Raw genomic sequence first — 27,322 nt, 5'->3', positions numbered from 1 at the left:
GTTGGGGCGGAGGGGAAGAAGCGGAGTGTTGGGGCGGAGGGGGGAGGGGAAGAAGCGGGGTGTTGGGGGGAGGGGGAGGGGAAGAAGCGGGGTGTTGGGGCGGAGGGGAGAGAAGCGGGGTGTTGGGGCGGAGGGGAATAGAAGCGGGGTGTTGGGGCGGAGGGGAAGAAGCGGGGTGTGGGGCGGAGGGGGAAGAAGCGGGTGTTGGGGCGGAGGGGAAGAAGCGGGGTGTTGGGGCGGAAGCGGGAGAAGCGGGGTGTTGGGTGGGGGGAAGAAGCGGGGGTGTGGGGAGGGGGAGAAGCGGGTGTTGGGGGGATAGGGGGAAGAAGCGGGGTGTTGAGGGGGGGGGAGCGGGGTGTTGGGGGCGGGAGGGGAAGAAGCGGGGTGTTGGGGCGGAGGGTGAAGAAGCGGGGTGTTGGGGGGAAGGGGAAGAAGCGGGGGTGGAGGGAGAGCGGGTTGGGGGGGGGGGAGCGGGTGTTGGGGCGGAGGGGAAGAAGCGGGGTGTTGGGGCGGAGGGGAAGAAGCGGGGTGTTGGGGGGAAGGGGAAGGAAGCGGGGTGTTGGGGGGAAGGGGAGAAGCGGGGTGTTGGGGGGAGGGAAGAAGCGGGGTGTTGGGGGAAGGGGAAGAAGCGGGGTGTTGGGGGGAAGGGGAAGAAGCGGGTGTTGGGGGGAAGGGGAAGAAGTGGGGTGTTGGGGCGGAGGGGAAGAAGCGGGGTGTTGGGGGGAAGGGGAAGAAGCGGGGTGTTGGGGCGGAGGGGAAGAAGCGGGGTGTTGGGCGGAGGGGAGAAGCGGGGTGTGGGGGCGGGGGGGGGAGAAGCGGGGTGTTGGGGCGGAGGGGGAGGGGAAGAAGCGGGTGTGGGGCGGGGGGAGAAGCGGGGTGTTGGGGCGGAGGAGAGGGGAAGAAGCGGGTGTTGGGGCGGAGGGGGGGGAGGGAAGAAGCGGGGTGTGGGGCGGGGGGAGAGGGGAAGAAGCGGGGTGTTGGGGCGGAGGGGGAGGGGAAGAAGCGGGGTGTGGGGCGGGGGGGGAAGAAGCGGGGTGTTGGGGCGGAGGGAGAGGGGAAGAAGCGGGGTGTTGGGGTGGAGGGGAGAGGGGAAGAAGCGGGGTGTTGGGGCGGAGGGGGAGGGGAAGAAGCGGGGTGTGGGGCGGGGGGGAAGAAGCGGGGTGTTGGGCGGAGGGAGAGGGGAAGAAGCGGGGTGTTGGGGGGAAGGGAAGAAGCGGGGTGTTGGGGCGGAGGAGAGGGGAAGAAGCGGGGTGTTGGGGCGGAGGGGGAGGGAAGAAGCGGGGTGTTGGGCGGTCCCCATTGGTTGGATCTTCGGACAGGTGAGTGATTACTGTAAACTTTTTGTATCTGCTGACTTTAATAAAATGCCACCATATGTGATAACAATAACAATGTGTCATATGAATTACAATGTAACATGACTGCTGGGAATTGTCCTGGTTGGACAGTGGCCGGTGTTGACCTCCTGGACTGTATGGCGGCTCACCTCCCCTTTATACCCCTCCACACCTCCCCCACTCACCTGTAGTCCACGTTGTCACCCCTCAGTCAGCCGGCTCTGACCTCCCTGTGACCCGGAAGTGGGTGTGGCCGGCCATAGCCTTTTTCCGCTCGGACGTTGAAACGGTGACGTCACTTCCTCTGGACCGCAAATTGCGGGGCGTGGTTAATGTAGATGAGGCGCACTGTGATGGTTGTGTTCTGGGGAGAAGGGGGTGTGGTTCGATTCTCCCCAGAAGAGAACCACACCCCCCATATATGTGATAACTATGACGGTTTAGCGCCATGTATATATAGAGGTCAGTAGTGGGAGGGGTCTGGCTGGGAGTTATACAAGGGATGTTATTATCGCTCTATAATCTTTTCACGGTCATGTGACTCCTAGTAGCCCCGCCCCCGGCAGCCGCCCTTTCCCTTACACGTGAGTCGGGCGGGGCGGGGATTATGAAATCACGGAGGGCAGACTTGGATTGACAGACGCGTCTTCCAATCAGCATTTGGCCCTCCGCTTCTAAATCCTTTAGCCAATCACAGATCAAGAAGCAGGGAGGGCGCTAAAGGGCGAAGCGTTTGACCAATAGACGGGATGGAAATGGTGATGAGCGTGTCAGGCGGCCAATGAGCGCGTGGATTATGCAACAGAGCGCGCCCGCCTAGGGAGGACGCCCAATGGCCGTGGGGTGGGTGTGTTCCTAGGCCCCTCTTCTCGGTGGCGCCACCACGGCGGTGTCGGGTGGTTCTGACATCCAGCAGCGGCGCTCAGGGGCCCGGACCGGCGGCCAGGAGCAGCCCGGAGGGACTGTACTATGGAATTGGAAGCCGTGCTGAAGGAGCGGGGCGCCTCGGCTGGGGATCCGGCCCTTATGCTGGGAGCCTGGGTCAAACGTGGCTGGCCGGCCGGGCCCGAGCCGGAGCTGAGCAGCCGCGCCGCCCCCGAGGGAGGCCGAGTCCCGAGCTGGAGTACGAGGGCTGCCCGAGGGATCCACCGTCACCACACACATGATGGCCGGAGCCGTGGCCGGGATTATGGAGCATTGTCTCATGTACCCTGTGGACTGTGTGAAGGTGAGGACAGGGGAGGGGCCAGCACTGAGGGGGCGGGGTTATGGAGCATTGTCTGATGTAGACTGTGTGAGGGGGAGGAGCCATCACTGGGAAGAGGGAGGAGTCATCACTGTAGGGAGGAGCTATGACTGGGGGAGGGGGTCATCACTGTAGGGAGGAGCTGTCACTGGGGGAGGAGTCATTGCTGTAGGGAGGAGCTGTCACTAGGGGAGGAGTCACTGCTGTAGGGAGGAGCTGTCACTAGGGGAGGAGTCACTGCTGTAGGGAGGAGCTGTCACTAGGGGAGGAGTCACTGCTGTAGGGAGGAGCTGTCACTAGGGAGGGGGAGGAGTCACTGCTGTAGGGAGGAGCTGTCACTAGGGGAGGGGGAGAGTCACTGCTGTAGGGAGGAGCTGTCACTAGGGGAGGGGGAGGAGTCACTGCTGTAGGGAGGAGCTGTCACTAGGGGAGGGGGAGGAGTCACTGCTGTAGGGAGGAGCTGTCACTAGGGGAGAGGGAGGAGTCACTGCTGTAGGGAGGAGCTGTCACTAGGGGAGAGGGAGGAGTCACTGCTGTAGGGAGGAGCTGTCACTAGGGGAGGGGGAGGAGTCACTGCTGTAGGGAGAAGCTGTCACTAGGGGAGGGGGAGGAGTCACTGTTGTAGGGAGGAGCTGTCAGTAGGGGAGGGGGAGGAGTCATCACTGTGGGGAGAGCCGTCTCTAGGGGAGAGGGAGGAGTCATCACTGTGGGGAGGAGCCGTCTCTAGGGGAGAGGGAGGAGTCATCACTGTGGGGAGGAGCCGTCTCTAGGGGAGAGGGAGGAGTCATCACTGTGGGGAGGAGCCGTCTCTAGGGGAGAGGGAGGAGTCATCACTGTGGGAGGAGCGTCACTAGGGGAGAGGGAGGAGTCATCACTGTGGGGAGGAGCCGTCACTAGGGAGAGGGAGGAGTCATCACTGTGGGGAGGAGCCGTCACTAGGGGAGAGGGAGGAGTCATCACTGTGGGGAGGAGCGTCACTAGGGGAGAGGGAGGAGTCATCACTGTGGGGAGGAGCCGTCACTAGGGAGAGGGAGGAGTCATCACTGTGGGAGGAGCCGTCACTAGGGGAGAGGGAGGAGTCATCACTGTGGGGAGGAGCCGTCACTAGGGGAGAGGGAGGAGTCATCACTGTGGGGAGGAGCCGTCACTAGGGGAGAGGGAGGAGTCATCACTGTGGGGGAGGAGCCGTCACTAGGGGAGAGGGAGGAGCCGTCACTAGGGGAGAGGGAGGAGCCGTCACTAGGGGAGAGGGAGGAGCCGTCACTAGGGGAGAGGGAGGAGTCGTCACTGTGGGGAGGAGCCGTCACTAGGGGAGAGGGAGGAGTCGTCACTGTGGGAGGAGCCGTCACTAGGGGAGAGGGAGGAGTCGTCACTGTGGGGAGGAGCCGTCACTAGGGGAGAGGGAGGAGTCGTCACTGTGGGGAGGAGCCGTCACTAGGGGAGAGGGAGGAGTCGTCACTGTGGGGAGGAGCGTCACTAGGGGAGAGGGAGGAGTCGTCACTGTGGGGAGGAGCCGTCACTAGGGGAGAGGGAGGAGCCGTCACTAGGGGAGAGGGAGGAGCCGTCACTAGGGAGAGGGAGGAGCCGTCACTAGGGGAGAGGGAGGAGCCGTCACTAGGGGAGAGGGAGGAGTCGTCACTGTGGGGAGGAGCCGTCACTAGGGGAGAGGGAGGAGTCGTCACTGTGGGGAGGAGCCGTCACTAGGGGAGAGGGAGGAGTCGTCACTGTGGGGAGGAGCCGTCACTGGGGGAGAGGGAGGAGCCGTCACTGGGGGAGAGGGAGGAGCCGTCACTGGGGAGAGGGAGGAGCCGTCACTGGGGCAGAGGGAGGAGTCGTCACTGGGGAGAGGGAGGAGTCATCACTAGAGAAGAGGAGCTGTCACTAGGGGAGGAGTTATCACTGTAGGGAGGAGTCACTAGGGCAGAGGGAGGAGTCATCACTGTAGGGAGGCGCTTTCACTAGGGTAGGGGGTGGAGTCATCACTGTAGGGTGGAGTCATCACTGTAGGGAGGAGCTGTCCCTGGGGAGGAGTCACCACCGAGGTGTGCCTACACTAAGTTATATTCCCTGGTCACTTGTATAGAGGTGACAATTACATTACATTTTGTTAGTTGGATGATTTATGTGATACATGAGATATAATGTTGGAATATAATCAGACACTTGGGCTCCCTTCACACCTGACTGATTTACTGGCATTTGTTGGGTGTGGGTTATTATTTTTATTTTTTTTTTCTCTTTCGTGTTGTAGAATTGTATTACAAGCGTTTTCCAGCTTCAGGCGTTTTTGCTTAGCCAATTGAAAGCACTATTCGGGGGGAGGGAGAGGAAATTGGGGGCGGAGAGCTGCTATTTGAGTGTGGGTTTTTTTTTTTTTTTTGTTTTTTTTTTCTGCTCAAGTCTGGCGTTTCTTTTGAAGTCTATGGGGCCAAAAAAAAAAAAAACGCTTGTAACCTGCCAAAAAAGAAGCTTGTGTACTTTTTTTTTTTTTGAGCTTCAGGCGACAAAACCGCTCAGATTTTGGAGCTTCAGAGCTGAGCGTGTTACCAGCTGAAGGGCGCTCAGGTGTGACCGGGGCCTTAAATAGCCTCACACATGTGGTGGCCCCGGACTCTGGAGGAGGAGGAGCAGAACGTGTTTGGGGTGAAATTCTAAGTATTCCAATACTGTGTGAGAAATATCTTATTAAGTTGCCAACTTTGTGTAACTCATTTTTTTTTCAAAACCTCGTGGCAAAAAAAAAAAGACAACTTCAGAAAACTCGGCATGCCTCTTACGAAATGCCTCGGCCTGTTTGACTTTTTAAAAAAAGGGTCGTTTGGGGAGTATTTTTTGTCTTGACGTTTTCAGGCCTCAAGAAATGAGATTGGCCGTCGGTACATCAGGATTGATAGATTTTCACATACGCTATATCACCAAAAGTATTGGGACGCCTGCCTTTACACGAGGGTTTCCACATCATCCCTTTAATCCAGAACACATATGAATTACACGGGTTCTGAGGCTGATTTAATGCAGATAAGGCACCAAGTGAGTTTTAATTACCACCTTTATGAACCACAGAACCCGTGTAATTAATGTGTATCCTGGATTAAAGGGATACTGCGACAACCCGACTTTACACACATGAACTTTAATGGCCTCCCAGTCTTAATCCTCGTACACACCATCGGATTGTTGGCCAACAAAGTGTCAGGCTTTTGTCTGAAGGGCGTGTGCCGGGATCTTGTCTTGCATAAGGAGAGAGGCGCCTCTGGGTGTAGAAGTAAAAGGCAATTTATTGAATCACATACACAGGCAACTCACATGTATGAAGACATCAATAGGCATGTGATGGTTGAAAGTGCGTCCATCGTGAAAAAAGTCATCAGATCCGTCATGGAGAGTCTTCCTGCTTGTCTAAGTGTCCCTTTAGGCTCCTCCCTATAATTTCCAGTGAAGGAAATGGCAGTGGGCAGAAGTGAAGGAAAGTGAATCTTTATTTACCAAAGACAACCTCTGGAGATGACGCTGATCATGTGACCTCAACTTCTTTGGTGGACCATGGTGAAGCCTGTTCTGAGCGGAACCTGTCCTGTTATTAAACCTCTGTATGGTCTTGGCCACCGTGCTGCAGCTCATTTTCAGGGTCTTGGCAATCTTCTTATAGCCTAGGCCAGTGACGGCAAACCTTGGCACCCCAGATGTTTTGGAACTACATTTCCCATGATGTTCATGCACTCTGCAGTGTAGTTGAGCATCATGAGAAATGTAGTCCCAAAACATCTGGGGTGCCAAGGTTCGCCGTCACTGGCCTAGGCCATCTTTATGTAGAGCAACGATTCTTTTTTTCAGATCCTCAGAGAGTTCTTTGCCATGAGGTGCCATGTTGAACTTCCGGTGACCGGTATCACTGGGCCGTAGACATCGGCAGTCTTTTTTTTTGCAAATATCTCCTGAACCGTGTAGGTTAAGGAGATATTGCAAGCACCTACACAAGCCTTAATCTAGGCTTACCTGTAGGTGAAAGTTGTCCCAGTGGGTTTACAACTACTTTCAGCTCTTGAGCGCCACCCTTTGGGCACCTTCTGCTAATGTCGTGTTTGGTGAGCGTTGATTCCTAGCATGCGTGTTTTGTACTTTTGGACTTTTTTGTGTGACGGACTTGTGTACACGCGATACGAAAATCTGACAACAGGCTGCTGTCCGCCAAAAATTTACTAGCCTGCCATCCAACATTTGTTGGCGGAAAGTTGGACAACACACTTGTCCGATGGAGCGTACTAATGGTTAGGCCATCGGTCTGTCATCACACAATTCCCTGCCGAAAATCCGATCGTGTGTACAAGGCTTTAGTCTGTAGGGTTCAATATTGAGTTGGGGCTGACTGACAGCGCTCAGAAGCTGAGCTGAAAGTAATGAGTGGTGGCTGTGGAAAAACCACGTGTGCTCTCAAAGATCTGCTGACCATTTGCAACAAAGATTATAAAGACGAATTTTGGTTGGATTAACGTTGCCACACCGGCTGTGAAGCTGGCTAGGGCACTGATTGGGTTACTGTGTCAGACCGGGAGATTCCAAATGTGGGATGCCCACCCTGGATGCCGCAGTGCAATGCCAACTCGGTGTTTAGAGTGCCGGGCCCGCCGGCAAACAGAGGTGGTGTCACTGGCAATGTAAGTAAACCCACAGCTGACTATCCAGAGGAAGAAACGCCGCGGTGAGCGGCATGGAGGAAGGCGTCACCGAGGTCCAGACCGGAAATTGCAGCCGCGGCTAGTGTGGAACACAAAACGTCCCTCCTGCCATGACTACCAGTTTCACACACGTGCGCTTTGTCGAGTCAAAGCTTGACAAAGCGCATGTGTGCAAAACCCAGTAGTGACCCATCGGTGCCCTAGCCAGCTTCACAGCCGGTGTGGTAACGTTAATCCAACCACAATTTGTACTGTCTTTATAGTCTTTGTTACAATATATCGCCTGGAACTTTTTCTCTGTTCGATATAGGGTTGGCCCACCCTTTGCAGCTACAGTGGATATAAAAAGTCTGCACACCCCTGATAAAATGTCAGGTTTCTGTGATGTAAAAAAATGAGACCGAGATAAATAATTTCAGAACTTTTTCCACCTTTTTAATGTGACCTATAAACTGTACAACTCAGCTGAAAAACAAACTGAAATCTTTTAGGTGGAGGAAAGTAAAAAATAAAAAAAAAAAAATTAATATGGTGACATAATTGTGCACACCCTTACACTAATACTTTTGTTGAAGCCTCTTTTGATTTTATTCCAGCACTCTGTCTTTTTGGGTCTGAGTCTATCAGCATGGCACGTCCTGACTTGGCAATATTTGCCCGCTCTTCTTTGCAAAAACACTCCAAATCTGTCAGATTGTGAGGGCGTCTCCTGTGCACAGCCCTCTTCAGATCACCCCACAGATTTTCAATGGGATTCAGGTCCGGGCTCTGGCTGGGCCATTCCAAAACTTTCATCATCTTCTGGTGAAGTCATTCCTGTGTTGATTTGGAGGTCGACTTTGGGTCATTGTCATGCTGAAAGATAGATTTCCTCTTCATGTTCAGCTTTCTAGCAGAAGCCTAAAGGTTTTGTGCCAATATTGATTGGTATCTGGAACTGCTCGTTAGGGTTGAAATGATTAATCAATGTTATCGATAATAAATTGCTGTCAGCGATTTTCATTATCGGTTAGGAGGATTCTAACAGACGCGCAGACCAACTGTGTACAAGGCGGCGCCGCCGTATGTGACCAGGCATGTCCGCGCTGACGTCGGCTCCCCCCGCTATTCTCAGCCCCGCCCGCTGCTGCCTCGGGGGAATGAGGCGAGAAGCAGCTGTGAGAGCCGAGCTGCACACTATGAAGATAAGGTAGCGGCTATGGCTGTACAGAATACTCAGTAGTAGTAGTACAGTACATTAATCATTTGACAAGTGCCCTAGTATTTCTGGAGGGGGGAATTGTGCCCCATCGTTGGCTTTCCTGGGGGGGGGATAGTGCCCCATCATTGGTGTTCCTGGGAGGGGGAGACTAGTGCCCCATCATTGGTGTTCCTGGGAGGGGGAGAATAGTAGACCATCATTGATGTTCCTGGGAGGATTAGTGCTGCCCCATTTTGAAAATAATCGTTAGTTGCAGCCCCACTGTTCATAATTCCATCTACCTTGACTAAGGCCCCCGTTCCAGCTGAAGAAAAACGGCCCCAAGCATGATGCTGCCACCACCATGCTTCACAGTGGGTATGGTGTTCTTGGTTGATGTGCAGTGTTGTTTTTGATAGATATATCTCTATCTATCGCTATTATTTTTCATTATGGCCAAAAAGTTCAACCTTGGTTTCATCAGATCAGAAAAAAAATCTCCCACATGCATTTGTGAGGCTTCAGATGTGTTTTTGGAAAATTTGGCTGGGCTTGGATGTTTTTCTTAGCCACTTCCCACCAAGGCCAGTTTGACATTTCTTTCCTACATGTAAAATTCATCTTTATATTTTCTAGCAAAAAAAAAATTATATATATATATATATATATATATAATTTAATTTTTTTTTTTTTTTTTTTTATAGCAAAGACCTTAGCGCACAGGTGTCAAATCCGGCCCTCCAGGCCATTTCATGTGGTCCTCCTCCAGACCCTTACTTTCTGCTTCCAAGCAATGGGTCCAGCTTCTTCCCAGCAGCAGCATAAGGAAAGGGGGTGCACTGTGATGTTAGGGAGAGTGGGGGACTCAAATTCTGATGGTGGGTTGGCTCTTGACATCTAATGTAAGGGGAGGGGATGCGCTGGACATCTAATCTTACAGATACAACCGGCCCTTTTGAGGACACTCATAATGCTGATACGGCCCACCATGAAATTGAAATTGAGCTTGACACCCCTGCCCTAGAGAATAAAATGGCGTTGCAACTTTTTATCTCGCACGGTACTTGCGCAGCAATTTTTTTGCAAACGCTTTGTTTTTTCAAAAAAAAAAAGTTAGCCCATTTTTTTTTTTTTTTTTTTTTTTTTTTTGCATAATGTGAGAGATGAAGTTATGCCAAGTAAATAGATACCTAACATGTCACGCTTCAAAATTGCACACGCTTGTGGAATGGCGCCAAACTTCGGTACATAAAAATCCCTATAGGCGACGCTTTAAAAATTATTTTTTTTTTTTTTAACTGGTTACATGTTTTGAGTTACGGAGGAGGTCTAGAATTATTGCTCTCGCTCTGATGTTCGTGGAGATAAGTCACATGTGTGGTTTTAACACCGTTTTCATATGTGGGCGGGACTTGCGTATGCGTTCGCTTCTGCATGCAAGCACACGGGGAAAGGGGCGCTTAAAATTTTTATTTATTTTTTTTTTTTTTTTCCTTCTTACAAGGAATGTAAACATCCCTTGTAATAGGAATATGGCATGACAGGTCCTCTTTACAGAGAGATATGAGGTCAATAAGACCTCACATCTCACCTCTAGGCTGGGAAGTTGAATTAAAAAAAAAAAAACCATTAACGATCATGCCATTCGTTTGAATGCAGAGGCCGGGCGTGACGTCATAACATTGCGCCCGGCCTCCGAGCGATCGTAGAGACTCCGGCGACCATCTGTTCCGCCAGAAATCTCTAATGTCACCATCCGGGGCTGGCGGATCCGTTCTCCGACTCGCTGATGGAAGCGGTGAGTCGGTAGAAGCAGGGGAGGGGCGTCCCCCTCTCGCCGCCTGTAAGAACAATCGAGTGGCGGAACAGCCGCTAAGATCATTCTTGTGGTGTAGGGAATCGCCAACACTAACAGATGATATCTGATGTCTCTAGCTGCACCCATCATTCAGATGTCCCCGCTCAAAGTCAAGGACGTACCTTTTAGCGGGAAGTGGTTAAGAAAGGTCTTCTGTCTTGCCACTCTACCCCATAGACCAGACATATGAAGAATACGGGGGATTGTTGTCACATGTACCACACAGACAATACTTGCCGGATATTCCTGCAGCTCCTTTAATGTTGCTGTAGGCCTCTTGGCAGCCTCCCTGACCAGTTTTCTTCTCGTCTTTTCATCAATTTTGGAGGGACGTCCAGTTCTTGGTAATGTCACTGTTGTTCCATATTTTGTCCATTTGATGGCGGTCTTCACTGAGTTCCGCGGTATATCTAATGCCATGGAAATTCTTTTGTACCCTTCTCCTGAATGATATCGTTTAACAATGAGATCCCTCTGATGCCTTGGAAGCTCTCTGCGGACCTTGGCTTTTGCTGTAGGATGCGACTAAGAAAATGTCAGGCAAGACCTACTAGAACAGCCAAACTTTATTTGGGGTTAATCAGAGGCACTTTAAATGATGACAATGATTTGACATGAGTGTGAATGTGATTGCTTAATTCTGAACACAGCTAAATCCCCAGTTATAAGAGGGTGTGCACACTTATGCAACCACATTATTTTATTTATTTTTTAACAGGGGTGTGTAGACTTTTTATATCCACTGTATAACAGTTTCAACTCTTCTGGGAAGGCTCTCCACTAGGTTTAGGAGTGTCTATGGGAATGTTTGACCATTCTTCCAGCAGCACATTTGTGAGTTCAGGCACTGATGTTGGACGAGAAGGCCTGGCTCGCAGTCTCCGCTCTAATTCATCTCAAAGGTGTTCTATTGGGTTGAGGTCAGGACTCTGTGCAGGCCAGTCAAGTTCCTCCACCCAAAACTCGCTCATCCATGTCTTTATGGACCTTTCTTTGTGCACTGGCCCAAATTATTTGGTGGAGGATATATATATATATATATATATATATATATATATAATTAATTACTGGTGATTAAAAGAGAGCTCTATCTGTCTTAAAGACATGATAAAATGTCATATGAGTACAGCTACCCTCCATCTCCTGGGGGCGAGTATGGAAATGTATAGGATAGGTTGGGGTTCCTGTCTCCTGGGGGTGAAGGTGTAGATGGGGTTCTTGTTTCCTGGGGGGTGGCTATGAAATGTATAGGATGGGTTGGGGGTTCTGGTCTCCTGGGGGTGAAGGTATAGTTTGGGTTCCTGTCTCCCTGGGGGTGAAGGTAGGGTTGGGGTTCCTGTCTCCTGGCGGTGAAGGTGTAGTTTGGGTTCCTGTCTCCCTGGGGGTGAAGGTGTCGTTTGGGTTCCTGTCTCCCTGGGGGTGAAGGTGTATTTTGGGTTCCTGTCTCCCTGGGGGGGGTGAAGGTGTAGTTTGGGTTCCTGTCTCCCTGGGGGTGAAGGTGTAGATAGGGTTGTGGGTTTTTGTCTTCTGGGGATGGTTATGAAATGTATAGGATGGGTTGGGGTTCTGGTCTCCTGGGGGTAAAGGTGTAGATAGGGTTGGGGTTCCTGTTTCCTGGGGGGGGTGGCTATGAAATGTATAGGATGGGTTGGGGTTCCGGTCTCCTGGGGGTAAAGGTGTAGATACGGTTCCTCTCTTCTGGGGGTGGCTGTGAAATATGAGGAGATTGGTTGCCATTGTGACCCCCTTTATCTAAGGGCCTTCAGTGGGGCAGCCCAGACAGTTCATTGGTTGTGATGATGGGATCGATGAAAGGTCAGAGAGGAACGAACGAATGAAGTGACGATGTAGGTTCTCAGATGTCCTTTTTCTCTTCCAGACCCGGATGCAGAGTCTGCAGCCTGATCCCGCCGCTCGCTACCGCAACGTGATGGAGGCCTTGTTCAAAATCATCCGCACGGAGGGATTCTGGAGGCCGATGCGAGGATTGAATGTTACGGCGATAGGAGCTGGGCCGGCACATGCCCTGTATTTTGCCTGCTATGAGAAACTGAAAAAGACAATGAGCGATGTCATCCGCCCCGGGGGCAATAGCCATATAGCTAACGGTATTGACCATTGTGCTTACCCCCTCCCCACCCTTCTGACTGTACCACTGGAGCACTTATCACACTGGGCCAGGAAATGCCCACCTAGCGTAGTCACCCCCTAAATTCCTAGAATCTGTCACTCAGTAAGTGAATGAGTGGCCGCCATTGGAGGCTCTAAAGGTTTTTGTTCCCCGGCATTTTTTTTTTTTTTTTCTGCCTGAAGGACTGGCAGTGGGCGGAGTCATCATAAGACTGATGAGCATAAAGGAAATGGTTGTAGACTGCCGGCGGCACACCCGCCTTGCCATCAATGACAGTGTTGGCTGATTGCTCAGCGAATCACAGGAGCCGCCTCGTACCGCAGGGGAAGGCACTATAGAGCGCAGACGTCTCGGCATTCTGCTTTGACTTTTTTTTTTTTTTTTTTCTTTCCCCTCGCGCCTTGTGCCAGACGCTCGTCATCCTGTGGTGTTTGGTCTGCGGAGTTCTGGGCCCCCCGTGAAGAGAGGGCAGCTATGTGCTCTTTGCATTATCTGGGATTTCTTTTCTTTTATTTACTCAGAATTGCAGTTACTGATCTGTAAAATACTTTAATAACTCCGCCCACAACTGAAAAGTTTTGTAGTAGGTGGAGTTCTAGGTAAAAAAGTCAGCCAATGGCCACCGTTTTAGAAAGAAGCTGTACTGAGACCGGTGAAGGCGCAATTTGTCCTGAAAATACGCGGTATAATCCACCTGGATGCACAAAGCAGTTGTGGTGATATGTGCGGTTTTACGAACGCATGGAAAAATTGTGCATGGGCATTTAGATTTGTTTTACCCTTTAGGTGTGAAGGGGTTAAAAAAGTTACTGCAAAATATATACTGACCATGACCCAAACACTAAAACTGGCACCGACCTAGATCAAACCTTGACCTAGGCGGGCGTGTGGTGTGGTTGTGTTTTTGTTTTGTTTTTTTGGGGGTTTTTTTTATTTGTTTGTTTTCTTTTCAGGACTGTGACATTGCAGCGGACAGATCGGACACTTTTTACACTAGGAACAGACGATCTGTCTCCTCTCCCCTGCCAGAACGTATGTGTGTGTGTCACAGACAGGGGGACACTCTATTAGGAAACAAAACTTATATTAAAGTGGGGTTCCACCCAAAATAACAAAAATACCTCAAAAATTCTAAAAAAAAAAAAAAAAAATTTGGATTTTTTTTTTTTTTTTTTTTTTTCACTTACCTCTAAATGCCTGTTGCTAGGGGGTCCCTCGTAGTCTGCCCCTTCCTTTTGCCTGGGCTGGTGACATCACTTCTCCCTCGGCAGAGGAAGGGCTCGGCTCTGCTCCCTCCCTCCTGTCAATCATCTGGGACCCATTACAGGTCCCAGGTGATTGAGCAGCCAATCGCAGCGCCGCTCGCGCATGCGCAGTGGGTGCCAGGCTGTGAAGCCACAGCCCGGCGCCCACTGTTGAAATGCCGACGAGCGGAGGGGGGGGGGGGCGAGTGGGGCTTCGATCCCCCGCATCGCTGGACTCCGGGACAGGTAAGTGTCCAATTAAAAGTCGGCAGCTGCAGTATTTGTAGTTGCTGACTTTTAATTTTTTTTTTTTTTTTTTTTTTTTTTTGATGGCCCCTCTGGGTGGAACTCCTCTTTAACATGTGAAAGTGGGTTAACAACCACTTTAATGTTTGGGTCATGGTCAGTATGTTTTGCGGCAACCTTTTTATTTATCTTTAACCCTCTTTGCGCCTACAAGTAAAACAAACGTTAATGCCTAAGCACAATTTTGTCATGCATTAGTAAAACCGTACATATCATCACAACTACTTTGTGCATCCAGGTGGATTAAACTGCTTTTTTTTTTTTTTTTGTTTGTTTGTTTTTTTTCAGGACAAATTGGGCTTTCATTTGGTGGTAAATGGTAATGTATGTATGGTGTGATGGTGTGGGGGTTTTTTTTTTTTTTTTTTTTAAAAAGGACAAACCAGAATAAATTCTCCTGCTCCTGGTGATTGCAGCGATACACATATGTGTATGTTAGTTTGTATCCGTATTACAGCCCAGAATAAATGCGCAAGTTGTTTGTGTGTGTGTGTGTTGTTGTTTGTTTGTTTTTTTTTGTTTTTTGTTTTTTTTTTTTTGTTTGTTTGCATCTTTCTCTCTCCTTGTAGAGAGAGAAAAAAAACAATGTATCTTTCCTCTCCATTCACAGAGAGAAACATGGACGGGCTTCATAATGACTGGTCACTATGATCGCCAATCAGAGGCTACCGCAGTGATCAGAAGTGCCGGAATTGGGAGTTCCGTGTCCCGATTGTTTAGTACGGGACACTGAGCTCACCGGTCTCTGTGTCACAAACAGATACACATATGTGCATCCCCAGGATAATAAGCCCAGCCCAGTGAGGCCACATATGTGTTATGTTGGTGTGAAAGGGTTCATTAATGTTGGGGTCAGTATTCTTTTGAGCAGGCTTTTTGTTTGTTTTTTGGTAGCAACAGGAAATATATATATATATATATATATATATATATATATATATATATATATATATATATATATATATATATATATATATATATATATATATATATATATATATATATACACACAATCTAATGTACGTGGTTGCCCAAAGTAGTTGTGGTGATTGGTACAGTTTAACTAACACATGTCAAAGTTGCAAAATTGTACTTGGTCAATAAGATTTGTTTTACCCTTGGGTAGGAAAGGGTTAAAGGAAGATTTAAAAAAACAAACATGTTATACTTGCATGTTCTGTAATGGTTTTGCACGGAGCGGCGCTCCTGGCTCCTTCCCACCCTGCCCAGTCCCCCCATAGCAAGTAGCTTGCTATGGGGGACACTCGAATAGACTCACTCCTTAGCCACTGCTCTATGTCCATTCACACACATCATAGCTTGGGCCCCGCCCCTGCTCTTTCCTCATCCCCCTCATTTACTAAGCTCTGGGGAAAATTAGTGCGACTGCTCCTGCAGAGTGCCCCATCTATTGGCCTGTGCTTTGATCCTAGGTTAGTGTTTGGGTGGGGTTCAGTTTTTTTTTTTTTTTTTGTTTTTTTTTTTTTGTTTTTTTTTATTGTATGTGTGTGTGTGTGTGTGTGTGTGTGTGTCTTTTAGGTAAGATGGCAAAATGTGCACTATGTTTCTAGTCTGTACTATGGGTACAAACAACAAATAATATACCTAATCTACACATGTGGTATTGTTGATCGTCAGGAGCAGGAAAATTTTTATTTTGGGTTGTTCTTGGTAGGTTATGTTGGTGATATATTTTTTTTTTTTTTTTTTTTTTCTTCCCTATTTTGGCCCAATATTCCTTTTTGACTTACAAAAATATATATCCTTTTACCATTTACCACCAAATGAAAGCCCAATTTGTCCTGGGGGGGGGGGGGGTGGTATAATCCACCTAGATACACAAAGTAGTTGTGGTGATATGTACAATTTTACTAACAGATCATAGTTGTAATATTGTGCTTGGGCATTAACATGTTTTAACCTCAGGAGTGATTGGGGTTAAAGGCCAACTCCACCCACTATTGATATCTCTGTTTTGATTGGTTGAGATCCTCCCACTGTGACCATTATAAAGATAAATGATGGTGGAGCCTCCATGATGTCATGAACCTATTGGGGGGGGGGGGTCTACCGATCGAGACTAATGGAGCAGACGGACCTACGTGCAGGAGGGAGGAATCTTCTGAGTGATTCAACAGTTACAAAAATATTGGCTTTGGCAAAAATTGACCTGAACTCCACTCATTACTGTGCTTTTATTTGTGGGTGGAGTTGAGTTCTGGGCTCAGACCAGAAATGGGGAGATCTGGGGACTAAAGATTGCAGGAGCTGCTGGTAACACCTGGAGGTAACATGAAGGATGAGGGTTACCTGAAGTTCCAAGTAACACCACCATTGAGGCGCGGGGTGGGTACATTAAATTGGGATTTATAATTGACGATGAATGCATTGACATATCTGAAAACTGGTACAGTGGCTGCTTCTAAAGATCCTTAAAGGGGAACTCTGCTTAGTGGTTGTAGGCAGAGGGAATTGAGACTGGAGTATTAATACCAACCTGTGTCTTTGTTACTGAATTCCCACCCAATATTTTAACAGTTCTGCTCCTCCTGTCATCCAGCATCTTGAGAAGCTTCCAGAAGTTCCGGAGACATTCTGATAACTGGTATCGGGGTGATGAGATTCTCCAGATAAATCAAGCGGGTGACAGAAGGCAGAGCTGTAATGGGTGCCTTGGAGTAGTCCTCACAATGAATGTTGGTGGAGCTGAGTGATAGACGCTGTCCATCAGAAGTTCTATGTACACTTGCCTTGTGTGGTTGGCTGTCCTTCTGTGTTGTGTCATCGGAATGGAGCAGGGCCCGCGCAGCGTAGACTTGGCCTGGCAGTGTAGGCACATTGTGGCACTGTAGAGTTGACATGGCAGGTTAGGCATATTGTGGCACTGTAGAGTTGACCTGGCAGTGGAGGAACATTGTGGCACTGTAGACTTGGCCTGGCAGTGGAGGAACATTGTGGCATTGTAGAGTTGACCTGGCAGTGGAGGAACATTGTGGCAATGTAGAGTTGACCTAATCAGTGTTGGGACATTGTGGCAATGTAGAGTTGACCTGGCAGTGTTGGGACATCGTGGCACTGTAGACTTGGCCTGGCAGTGGAGGAACATTGTGGCAATGTAGAGTTGACCTGGCAGTGGAGGAACATTGTGGCACTGTAGACTTGGCCTGGCAGTGGAGGAACATTGTGGCACTGTAGACTTGGCCTGGCAGTGGAGGAACATTGTGGCAATGTAGAGTTGACCTGGCAGTGGAGGAACATTGTGGCACTGTAGACTTGGCCTGGCAGTGGAGGAACATTGTGGCAATGTAGAGTTGACCTGGCAGTGGAGGAACATTGTGGCAGTGTAGAGTTGACCTGGCAGAGGAGGAACATTGTGGCAGTGTAGAGTTGACCTGGCAGAGGAGGAACATTGTGGCAGTGTAGAGTTGACCTGGCAGAGGAGGAACATTGTGGCAGTGTAGAGTTGACCTGGCAGAGGAGGAACATTGTGGCAGTGTAGAGTTGACCTGGCAGAGGAGGAACATTGTGGCAGTGTAGAGTTGACCTGGCAGTGTTGGGACATTGTGGCAATGTAGAGTTGACCTGGCAGTGTTGGGACATTGTGGCAATGTAGAGTTGACCTGGCAGTGTTGGGACATTGTGGCAATGTAGAGTTGACCTGGCAGTGTTGGGACATTGTGGCAATGTAGACTTGGCCTGGCAGTGTTGGGACATTGTGGCAATGTAGACTTGGCCTGGCAGTGGAGGAACATTGTGGCAATGTAGAGTTGACCTGGCAGAGGAGGAACATTGTGGTAATGTAGAGTTGACCTGGCAGTGTAGGCACATTGTGGCACTGTAGATTTGGCCTGACAGTGGAGGAACATTGTGGCAATGTAGAGCTGGCCTGGCAGTGGAGGAACATTGTGGCAGTGTAGACTTGACCTGGAAATGTAGAGTTGACCTGGCAGTGGAGGAACATTGTGGCACTGTAGACTTGGCCTGGCAGTGGAGGAACATTGTGGCACTGTAGACTTGGCCTGGCAGTGGAGGAACATTGTGGCAATGTAGAGTTGACCTGGCAGAGGAGGAACATTGTGGTATTGTAGAGTTGACCTGGCAGTGTTGGGACATTGTGGCAGTGGAGGGTTGGCCTGGCAGAGTGGATGGACATCCGTGGCAGTGGAGGGTTAGCTTGTCAGTTTTGGGACATTGTTGCAATGTAGAGTTGGCCTGGCAGTGGAGGGACATCGCGACATTGGAGGGATTTTGCAGTCATGGCTCTTTTGCTCACTTGTAACAGTTTTTGTCTTCTAGGGGCCGCTGGCTGTGTAGCGACACTGTTGCATGACGCAGCGATGAATCCAGCTGAAGGTGAGTTGATTTTGTTGGGTACGGGCTGGAGGCAGAATAATGTGAGCCGTAAATATCCCCAGCAATGTGATCTCCTGGGATCCTTCCACCTGCTGAGTACTCCTAGCCAATCCACACTTCCCATGCTGAGTCTGTAATTGGCACTGATCCTCTGACTGGAAGCCCAGGGCTGAGAGAAATGTGCCCCTCCCTATTACTGATCAGTGGCTGGTCAAACTTTTTTTTTTTTTTTTTTTTTTTTCCACATTGCATAATGCGGGACTGAAAATAAATAAATATATATATATTTTATATATATATATATATATATATATATATATATATATATATATATATATATATATATATATATATATATATATATAATTTTTTTTTTTTTTGTGGAACACGGCCTCCTATGTTATGTGTAGATCATTTACCTGTAGGCGGCTGCTTCTTTTATAGATTTCCACTGGCCCTGTGGGTTGGGATGGGGCAGAGTTCTCTCACTTGTAGAGTAGGGGAAGGCAAGGACCTCTGTTGGCTGATTATTGTTGTTGGTGTCCCTGTTGGAGATTTTCCCTCACTTCCTGTCCAGATGACACCCAAACCTGATGGAGGTTCTCTCCTTTCCCTGCTCTATCCTAAACTAGGGTTGGCTGGAGTTCCTGAAAGTGACATGTCCTGGGATCCTCAGTAATGTTCTATCATTTCTTCTCCCCAAGTGATCAAGCAGAGGATGCAGATGTACAACTCGCCGTACCGGAGGGTGACGGACTGTATGAGAGCCGTGTGGCGGAACGAGGGTGCTGGTGCCTTTTACAGAAGCTACACGACGCAGCTGACCATGAACATCCCCTTCCAGGCCATTCACTTTATGACTTATGAGCTCATGCAGGAGCACCTCAATCACCAGAGACAATACAACCCAACCTCCCACGTGCTGTCCGGTGCCTGCGCAGGGGCGGTGGCCGCCGCCGTCACCACGCCCCTGGATGTTTGCAAAACCTTACTGAACACGCAGGAGACGCTTGCCTTGAATTCCTCCAACATGAGCGGACATATCACCGGCATGGCTAACGCCTTTAGGACGGTTTATCAAGTAGGCGGCATCACGGCCTACTTCCGAGGAGTTCAGGCCCGAATCATCTATCAGATGCCCTCCACGGCCATCTCGTGGTCTGTGTACGAGTTCTTCAAATACATCATCACCAAGCGTCAGGAAGAGAGGAGGGCGGGTCACTGAAGCGCCATACCAAAGCACAGCCGTTATTCCAGGCCGGGGTGAACTGTCAGCCGGCATGATCTGCCTTTCTTTTAATGTTTTATCTAACCTGTTCTTAGCGTGCCGAGAGCTCTCTGTCCTCCATCACTGTCCCTTAATACAACGCACAGAACTCAGACTCTATGTCTTCTTTTTCTTTACCAGGTTCTGCCTTTTTTTGTGGTCAGTTTATCGCACTTTCTAAAGTGACAAATCTCTGGTACCGTCACTGGACCGCGGGTATAAAAAGTTTGGAGAGAGAACAGTTCTTGTTGCCGATAGCAATTAGTCCCGTTTCTTTGCCCTGTTGGAAAAATGAAATGGGCTACCTGGTTGGCATAGCAAGGCTGGCCTGAAGCAGGTATCCAATAGACACATAGAACTTCCAGGTCATAGAACATGCTGAACCCACCCACACCCTCCCCTCCCTGGATATGCAGAATGTGGTCATGCTGATCTGCTGGCCTTGATTATGATCGGTGACCTGGAACTTGCACACCAATAAGGCCTTCTGACCGGCATTTGTTGCGTGCTTTTCCAGGTCAGGGACTCATTCTTGAAGCCAAAGGACAAAGAAGTACCCCCCCATAGCTAGATGGGACTTTAAAGGCAACTACAACTCCCAATGAGAATATATTTAAATTTAAAAGCATGCATTTATTTGTATATATATATCCCCCCCCCCCCCCCCGGGTTCATATCATATGAACTTGGGGGGCTTTGAGTGGAGATATCTGGATGATGGGTGCAGCTACAGGCATTATCCAGATATCTTCTTTCCCCCCCCCCCCCCCCCCCCAGCACTGGATCTCATCTCCTTCACATGGAGATGGGGGGGGTGGGGTACAAATACTGCAGCTGCTGACTTTTGATAATCGGACATTTACCTGTCCCAGGGTCCAGCGATGCGAGGGGAACGAAGCCCCGCTCGTCTCCACCCTCCTCTCTGCGGCGCCGGCATTGTCACTGTGGGTGTCTAGCTGTTGCTTCACAGCCGGGCACCCACTGCGCATGCGCCAGCTCTAAAAAGAGGGTTTCCAACCCCCACACACACGACAAGCCAAATGTGACATGTCAGGGGGGGTCACCTTCCCTTAAAGCGGAAGTTCCATTTTTGGGTGGAACTCCCGCTTTAATGTAAGGAATGCATTCAGTTAAAACATGCTTTCATCTTTTAGTATCACTTTAAGGCTGCATTCACACCTGAGCATTTCAAAGGCGAGCTTTTTTGCCACGATTTTGTACAGGTCACCAATGTAAAAAGCAGAGAAAACGCCTGTAATCTGGCCCAAAGAAGCTCATGTTCTTCTTTTTTTTTTTTTTTTTTTTTTTTTTTTTTTTTTAATTGAGCGTAAGGTGTTTTTCAGTTGTTTTGCTTCAGGTGACAAAACGCTGCAGATGTGGACAGGTGCCATTGAAATGAATAGGGTTTTGCGTGGTGGGCTTTTTTCTGGCATTTTTACGAGCTGGAAACGCTCAGGTGGGAATGCAGCTTTAAGGAAATCCACTATGATGCGAAATACCTGTGTGAGAAGGCACGGGTGGAAGGGGTTTTCTGTCTCTTGGGAAGCGCGCTAGTTCCTGGGGCAGTGATGCCGACTGTTTTGCTGCGGTTGAGCTGGGCCCTGGCTTTGCGCTCAGGTATTTGGCTTTGTAGTTGGTTCCCCTTATAAAGTGTTCCATAGATTTGGTCTCTCTTCTACCAGAAGTATTTAGCCTTCTGTGTGGGGTAAGATGCTCCTCAACCCAACCCAGTGCTTTAAACGGGGAAAGGGCGGTGTATGGCCTCAGCCACACAACCCCCCCCCCCCCCCCCCGACATGTTTGTGACCAAGCCCCGGTAGGCTGGAAGAAACCTGTCGGGAGCGTGGCCGGAGCTGTGCGCTGGTTGAGGCCATACACATCCATATCCAAATCTGAAGCACTGGGTCGGTTTGAGCGGCGTCTTACCCCACACTTCTGAATTCGCGCCTGCTCCCACTTTCAGGATACCGTTAGGGATGACTGATCTCCAGCTTTGAGCGGCGCTCCAAGTCTACACATGATCACATTCAGCCTCCTGTGTTATGTTCTAGGGTGCTCTAGCTGTTGCAGAACTTCAAGTCCCATCATGCCTTTGGGGAGTCATGCTTGTAATGGTGAGCCTTGCCATGCCTCATGGGCCTTGTAGTTTTCCAACAGCTGGAGCGCCGTAGGTTGGGCACTCTTGTATCTAGCAGAACTGTTCTTTCTTCAGGACTTTCTCTTTTTTTTTTTTTATGCCGAAGGTCAGCTTAGTTTTGAAGCTCTTGTCATTTATGCCTTTCTACCAATTTCACAAGACTGAGTCTCTTCGGAGAAGTAGAGTAGATCCAAGGTTGTCCCTTGGCTAAAAAGAGAACTTTATAGACTGCAGGATCCCTGCATGGGTTCTCTTATGTGTTTTTTACTCATCAGATATGTCTGTTACGGGGTAACCAAGGGAAAGGTGTAGCTTTTGGCCCCTACTCCATGCACTCAGTACAATAATTCTGCAGTATCCTTACCAAAGTCTTGTCTCCAGACGTACCAGAAGACTCCAGGCCGTTGTCGACACGCACACTCTAAAGCACTTAAACCGTTTATGGTGGCTGCAGACTTTCTGGTTTCGTTAATCTTTGTAGCGGGAGATCATTGGTTTAGTGGCCCTTTTTACTTCTCTAAGATGGTTCTGTCTTCTATGCCAATGAACAGAACCTTGCTTCCCCCCCTGGACAACAATTCAGTGTACAGAATAAATGCGCTCGATTATGACCAGTCCAGGGGTTGGGGGTCTCGGGGGACCAGGAATTTAGAAGAAGAGCAGACAGCGGGGAATGGCGGTGTAGAGGTAGAGTCACATGTGTGTGTTTAGAGGCCATCACAGCTTTATGGACTTGGCTGATTGCTGGACAAGCTGCCTTGTTGTTCCTTCAGCACAATGACATGTTTGTCTGCCAGTTGCGCCCATTGCTGAGCACACATTGTTTTTTCCATCAATTGCACAACTGATTATCCTTTTGACTGCATGGTAACAGCGAGTGTCAACGTGGACATGGAGTGTGAAGTCACTGCTAATAAACGGGTGGATAAATGTGTGGGAAACCTTCTGACTCCACCTGCTTTCTGTATTGGGATGTTAAACAAGTTTATCCAGTATGCAGTAAATGTACAAAGGTGTGATGTTGTGCAGCTCCCTAAACTGTACATTTCCTGGTCCAGATTAAAGCAAAACCTGAGACAGTAAATAACGCTTCCAGTGTCGTCTGAATTACTTTCTGACCTGGGGGGGGGGGGGGGAGAGTCAGTCGCAAAGCTGACCCCCCTCCTCTCCTATAGAAAAAAAAAAAGCTACGTAAGAGGCTGGGGATATTATCATTTGCTGGAGAGAAGTGTCTGGTCACCAAATTGTGGCCCTATGGTGCTCCTGGTATCTTGCTGAAAGGCCTTGCACATACTGGCATCCGATTTGTAGAAGAGCAGTGTGTGGAGGAGGGGTATGGAATTAAAATTCATGGAGGGTCCGAGTCTTTGCTATGACCTAGATCTTTGCTATCAGCCCCTCCCCACCCGTACATCACTGCCGCCTTCACATCTGTTTCCAATACAGCCCCCCCCCCCCCCATTTACATCACAGCATCTTTATTTTGGTGTCCTCAGCCCACTTTCTTGTATCCTAGTCCCCCTTACACCCCCTTCCATGCATCTCGGTCCCCTTCACAGCCCCCCTTCCATGCATTCCAGTCCCCTTCATAGCCCACCGTTTTTTGTTTTTTAATCCCAGTTCCCTTCACAGCTCCTCCTTTCTTGTATCCCAGTCCCCCCCATGCATCCGAATCCTCTTTACAGCCCCCCTTCCATGCATCCCAGTCCCATTCACGGCCCCTCCTTTCTTGTATCCCCGCCCCCTTCCATGCATCAAAGTCCTCTTTACAGCCCCCCCCCCTTCCATGCATCCCGGCCCCCTTCACAGCCCCCCTTTTCTTGTATCCCATTCCCCTTCACGGCTCCCCCTTTCATGCATCCCAGTCCCGTTCACAGCTCCCCCTTTTTTGTATCCCATTCCCCTTCACAGCCTCCACTTCCATGCACCCCAGTCCCATTCCTTTCACAGCCCCCCTTTCTTGTATCCCAGTTCCCTTCACAGCCTCCACTTCCATGCACCCAGTCCCATTCCATTCACAGCCCCCCTTTCTTGTATCTTAGTTCCCTTCACAGCCTCAACTTCCATGCACCCAGTCCCATTCCATTCACAGCCCCCCTTTCTTGTATCTTAGTTCCCTTCACAGCCTCCACTTCCATGCACCCCAGTCCCGTTCTATTCACAGCCCCCCTCTTTGTATCCCAGTTCCCTTCACAGCCTCCACTTCCATGCATCCCATTTCCATTCCCTTCACAGCCCCTCCTTTCTTGTATCCCAGCCCCCCCTTCCATGCATCCCAGTCCCGTTCACAGCCCCCCTTTCTTGTATCCCAGTTCCCTTCACAGCCTCCACTTCCATGCACCCCAGTCCCATTCCATTCACAGCTTCCACTTCCATGCATCCCATTCCATTCACAGCCCCCTTTTCTTGTATCCCAGCCCCCCCCTTCTATGCATCCCAGTCCCGTTCACAGCCCCCCTTTCTTGTATCCCATTCCCCTTCACAGCTCCCCCTTTCATGCATCCCATTCCATTCACAGCCCCCCTTTCTTGTATCCCAGTTCCCTTCACAGCCTCCACTTCCATAAATCCTAGTCCCCTTCGTGGCCCCCCTTTAGTCCCCTTAACATGAAAGCCCCCCTTCCAATCAGCCCTTCTCCAATTTTTCCAATTCTACCTTTAACAACAATTGGTAGGCAGAAGGCGTGGCATGTCTAAACAGAGAGTGGGACTGCCCAGCGTTTCCTGTTAACAGGCAGGTGATTGGTTGCTAGGACCCCGCCTTGCGTCCTAGCAACAAATTACCAGCTTCTAAACTTGAATAGTTCAGCAGTCCTGCTCTCTGTTCAGACCTACCGCGCCTTCTGCCTACCAACTGCTGTAAGGATGAAGGCTGAAGTGCCAGCGGTGGGGGGAGGTTATCAACCGTGACAGGACACGCAGGCTGCTAAGTGGTGGATCCATGGTTCAGATAGGACTGTCATTTCGGTCCGGATCCAGACCGCGGCCCGCCATTTAGTGACGTCTGGTGCAGAGGGAGCTTTTACAAGACTTCTCAGTATACTTTCAGTAGCTTTCCTAAAACTTTCAGGACCAACTAAAACTTTTTTTTCTTGGCCATTGAGAGTCACGGGAATTCAGAAACAGGGTTTCAGGTTGTACTGCCTTCTACAGGAGGTTTAGGACACTGGCAAACAGAAAAATTGAAAGCTTCTCTACCCAGCATGCTTCAGTTTTTTGCTAGTGCTTCAGGGGGGTTGGACAGCCCCCCTTTCTTGTATCTCATTCCCCTTCACAGCCCCCCATCGTTTGCACTATGGGGAACCTCTTCAGATTTTGCACCGCTATTGGTTTTACTGTAGTAAGGGCTAAAGTAGTTGTTAAGTTCACTAATCCTAACCACTTGACCTCAAAGATTTATATAACCCCCCCCCCTCTTCATGACCAGGTCTTTTTTTGCGATACAGCACTGCATTACTTTAACTGACAAGTGCACAGTCATGCGACGCTATACCCAAACAAAATTTACGTTTTTTGTTTTTTTTTTCACCTGCGGTTTTTATTTTTTGCGCCATAAACATAAAAATACATACAATTTTGAAACAAAAAAAATTTTTTTTTTTCCTACTGATTATGGAAGATACAGGCTCTCGCACTAACGGTGGGATGACACGACGTGAACTGACATGGATCGGCTGCCGCGATTACCGGGGCCACTTTATTCTCAGGAGGAGGGGCATACAGGACCAACCAGGTACTAGAGAGCACCGGCAGGACAAAATATAATGGCAAGATTACAGAGCAGATTATAATACGTTAACCACTTCCATACCGGGGCTTTTCTGACACTTCTCTCCTACATGTAAAAATCATAATTTGCTAGAAAATTACTCGGAACCCCCAGACATAGCAGAGACCCTAGGCAATAAAATGGCAGTCGTTGCAACTTTTTATGTCGCACGGTTTTTGCGCAACAATTTTTCAAACAGTTTAAAAAAAAAAACTTTCGGGAATTAAAAAAAAATAACAAAACAGTAAAGTTAGCCCAATTTTTTGTATAATGTGAATGATGATGTTATGCCGAGTAAATGCATACCTAACATGTCACGCTTTAAAATTGCGCCCACTTGTGGAATGGCGCGAAACTTTGGTACTTAAAAATCTCCTTAGGTGACGCTTTAAAACTATTTACAGGTTACCAGTTTAGAGTTACAGAGGAGGTCTAGGGCTAGAATTTAAATATGCGAGCGCAACTTACGTATGCGTTGGCATCAGTGCGCGAGCACACGGGGGGGGGGGGGCGCTTTTACATTTTTATTTTATTGTTTATTTTATCCAGCGGTGGATTCTTTCTCCGGTTCACGGTTGGCACGGGTGAGCCGGGAGAAGCACCGTAGGGCGGTGGGAGGGGATGTCCCGCCTGTAAGAACGATCAAGTGGCTGAACTGCCACTATGATTGTTCTTACGATGCACAGAGTCGTAAAAATGGCTCTGTACCACTGACCCTTTTCTTCAGGGGCAACCAATCAAGGTGAAATCGGACAATGTCATGCATGTAGCCCACATCAATCACCAAGGGGGAACTAGGAGTCTTGCAACTCCTAATAAAGCAACCTAAATCATCTCATGGGTGGAGAGACACTGTCCAGCAATCTCTGCAATCCACATCCCAGGCGTGGACAATTGGAAGGCTGATTACCTCAGCCGTCACCGCCTGGACCAAGGGGATTGGGTCCTTCACCCCGACATCTTCAACCTGATATGTCAGAGATGGGATGACTGTGCATTTGGATAGCCTGGCCTCCAGATTCAACCACAAGTTACCTCCAGTTTTTGATCAGGACCAAGGATCATCTAGCACTGGCATTGGATGCTCTGATAATTCCCTGGACTAATCAATGCCTTTCCTCCAGTGCAAATTCTGCTTTAAAACTAGAGAAAAGGAAGAAGTTGGTGGTTCTCATTGCTTCAAAAACTGACCCAGAAGCAGGGCTGGTGTAAGGATTTTTGACACCCTAGGTGAAACCTCATTTTGCTGCCCCCTGGCTCCACCCCTGACCCCACCCCCTTTTCTCTGCCCATGTATACCCCACCTTTTTAATGAAGCGCCCAAATGCAGCCCACCAGCGCCTATCAAATGCAGCCTCACCAGCACCTATCAAATGCAGCCTCACCAGCGCCCATCAAATGCAGCCTCACCAGCGCCCATCAAATGTAGCCTCACCAGCGCCCATCAAATGTAGCCTCACCAGCGCCCATCAAATGTAGCCTCACCAGCGCCCATCAAATGTAGCCTCACCAGCGCCCATCAATGCAGCTACACCAGCGCCCATCAATGCAGCCTCATCAGCGCCTATCAATGCAGAATCACCAGCGCCCATCAAATGCAGCCTCACCAGCGCCCATTAAATGCAGCCTCACCAGCACCTATCAATGCAGCCTCACCAGCGCCCATCAAATGCAGCCTCACCAGCGCCCATCAAATGCAGCCTACCAGCGCCCATCAAATGCAGACCTCACCAGTGCCCATAAAATGCAGCCTACTAGTGCCCATCAAATGTAGCCTCACCAGCACCCAATCAAATGCAGCCTACCAGTGACCATCAAT

General features: G+C 49.4%; 2 protein-coding genes across 3 annotated transcripts in view; one reads left to right on the top strand and one right to left on the bottom strand.

Annotated features, from left to right (window-relative positions):
* ENTPD7 (ectonucleoside triphosphate diphosphohydrolase 7) overlaps positions 1-1,747 on the bottom strand; it is a 50,659-nt gene extending 48,912 nt beyond the window's left edge. For both annotated transcript variants that reach the window (XM_073595556.1, XM_073595557.1), the window contains exon 1: positions 1,523-1,747. The gene's annotated coding sequence lies outside the window, so the exon portion shown is untranslated. The remainder of the gene's footprint in view (positions 1-1,522) is intronic.
* A 377-nt stretch (positions 1,748-2,124) lies between these two features.
* SLC25A28 (solute carrier family 25 member 28) lies at positions 2,125-22,822 on the top strand. Its single transcript, XM_073595558.1, is given in 5 exon segments — positions 2,125-2,461; positions 2,463-2,565; positions 12,177-12,405; positions 18,275-18,331; positions 19,036-22,822. Coding segments are annotated over 5 exon segments (1,065 nt in total). The 5' UTR covers positions 2,125-2,306; the 3' UTR covers positions 19,557-22,822.
* The last annotated feature ends 4,500 nt before the right edge of the window (positions 22,823-27,322 follow it).

Source organism: Aquarana catesbeiana, linkage group LG08, assembly GCF_042186555.1.
Source record: "Aquarana catesbeiana isolate 2022-GZ linkage group LG08, ASM4218655v1, whole genome shotgun sequence".
NCBI classification, from domain to species: Eukaryota; Metazoa; Chordata; class Amphibia; order Anura; family Ranidae; genus Aquarana; species Aquarana catesbeiana.
This window is presented reverse-complemented; position numbering and strand designations above follow the sequence as displayed.